Raw genomic sequence first — 1,664 nt, 5'->3', positions numbered from 1 at the left:
GTGTTAAGAAAAATGAATTGCAAGATGGTGTCGAAGAGATTAATGAATTCCCTTTTTATTTGTATTCTAATGGTGTTAAGAAAAATGAATTGCAAAATGAGACACCTTATGACTCTCAATGGAAGGAAAATGTTGTTCTTCGAGGGATAGGCCCAGTTGCTAATCATCATCATCATCATGATCACTCAAAACCAAGTCTATTTTTCTCAGAAGAAAGATTGAGGCGGGGCGCAAAATTGGATGTGCAGTTGGCTAAAAGAAAATTTGTATCCCCGTTGTTGCCCCGCGAAATTACAGAACACTTACCATTCTCATCAGAAAAGATAAATGAAATATTAGAGATTATGGCTGTGAAGCCAGAGTCTAAGAATGCTGAGAATATGAAGAAAACTCTGAATATTTGTGAAAAGCCTAAAATGAATGGTGAAGAAAAGCACTGTGCAACTTCAGTAGAATCCATGGTAGACTTTGTCACTTCTAAACTTGGCAATAATGTCCATGTTACTTCTACAGAAACTGAAAGCAAGTCCCAAAAGTTCATAGTTAAAGATGGAGTGAAGATTTTAGCAAAAGAAGAGATAATTGCATGTCACCCAATGAGTTACCCATATGTTGTGTTTTACTGTCATAAGATATTAAACACTACTGCACATTTTATGCCATTGGAGGGAGAAGATGGAACTAGAGTTAAAGCTGTAGCAGTGTGTCACAACGACACATCAGAATGGGATCCAGACCATATTGCATTCCAAGTTCTCAAAGTCAAGCCTGGGACCAGTCCTGTGTGTCATTTCTTCCCTGATGGTGATCTTCTTTGGTATGCTAAATAGGGTTGACTAAACCTATCATACCATGAATAGTATCCTTAAATTAAATAAGGTATTTCTGGATTGTGTGATCATGTAATCTTTCAGCCTACAATATCTTTCTCTTTGTTTTGAATTATGTAAGATATCATGAATAAAAAAATATGACGATGTGATGTATGGCTTCTGTTAGTTTTGTGGTGCTATTTGAATTTTGAAACTTCATTTCACAGAACTAGATAGTAATCCAGATATGTGAATTTCAAACAAAAGACACTAAAAGCATACATTATGCTAAAACTTAATTCAGTGTGTCATTAATTGATTTATTTGAATACACGATACCACTTTAATTCCAGTGATTGAATTTTAAGCAACTCTTAACATATAATATATAATTTTATGTTCCCTTTATTTACACTTAATTTAGTAAGAAATTAAAATACTAATTTAAATATTTTATTTCCTTTGTGTAAAACTTAAAAGTTCAAGGATGTGAAATTAACTTTGTATTCTGTATAATAAAAAATTCTTAATACAACCTTAACATATTCAAATTTTAAAAAATAAAATTGAAAAAAAATTATAAATGACACTGTATTACAAAAAATAAAAAAGAAAACATTTCAGCACCTGCAACTTCCAACCCCGTTTGGTTGGTACCACTAACTGTATATCTATTCCTTTCGTTCAACTTTCATGGACCATTCTATAAACTCACCTAGAATAATGATAGTCATTATATAATCTATACCTAATATAAAAGGGATTTTTTTTTTATGTTCATATTTATTTTCCAATTTTATTTTTTAAATATATATATTTTTTAAAATTAAAATACTCATTTTTTCAATTTTA

General features: G+C 30.8%; 1 protein-coding gene across 1 annotated transcript in view; it reads left to right on the top strand.

Moving 5' to 3' along the window:
- Positions 1-854, top strand: part of LOC106761443 (BURP domain-containing protein 14-like) — a 2,594-nt gene extending 1,740 nt beyond the window's left edge. Inside the window, exon 3 of the mRNA XM_014644995.2 lies at positions 1-854. This exon is cut by the window's left edge and continues 363 nt beyond it. Within this exon, the coding sequence (XP_014500481.1) occupies positions 1-830 (830 nt within the window). The 3' untranslated portion in view covers positions 831-854.
- The last annotated feature ends 810 nt before the right edge of the window (positions 855-1,664 follow it).

This window comes from Vigna radiata, chromosome 5, assembly GCF_000741045.1.
Source record: "Vigna radiata var. radiata cultivar VC1973A chromosome 5, Vradiata_ver6, whole genome shotgun sequence".
NCBI classification, from domain to species: Eukaryota; Viridiplantae; Streptophyta; class Magnoliopsida; order Fabales; family Fabaceae; genus Vigna; species Vigna radiata.
This window is presented reverse-complemented; position numbering and strand designations above follow the sequence as displayed.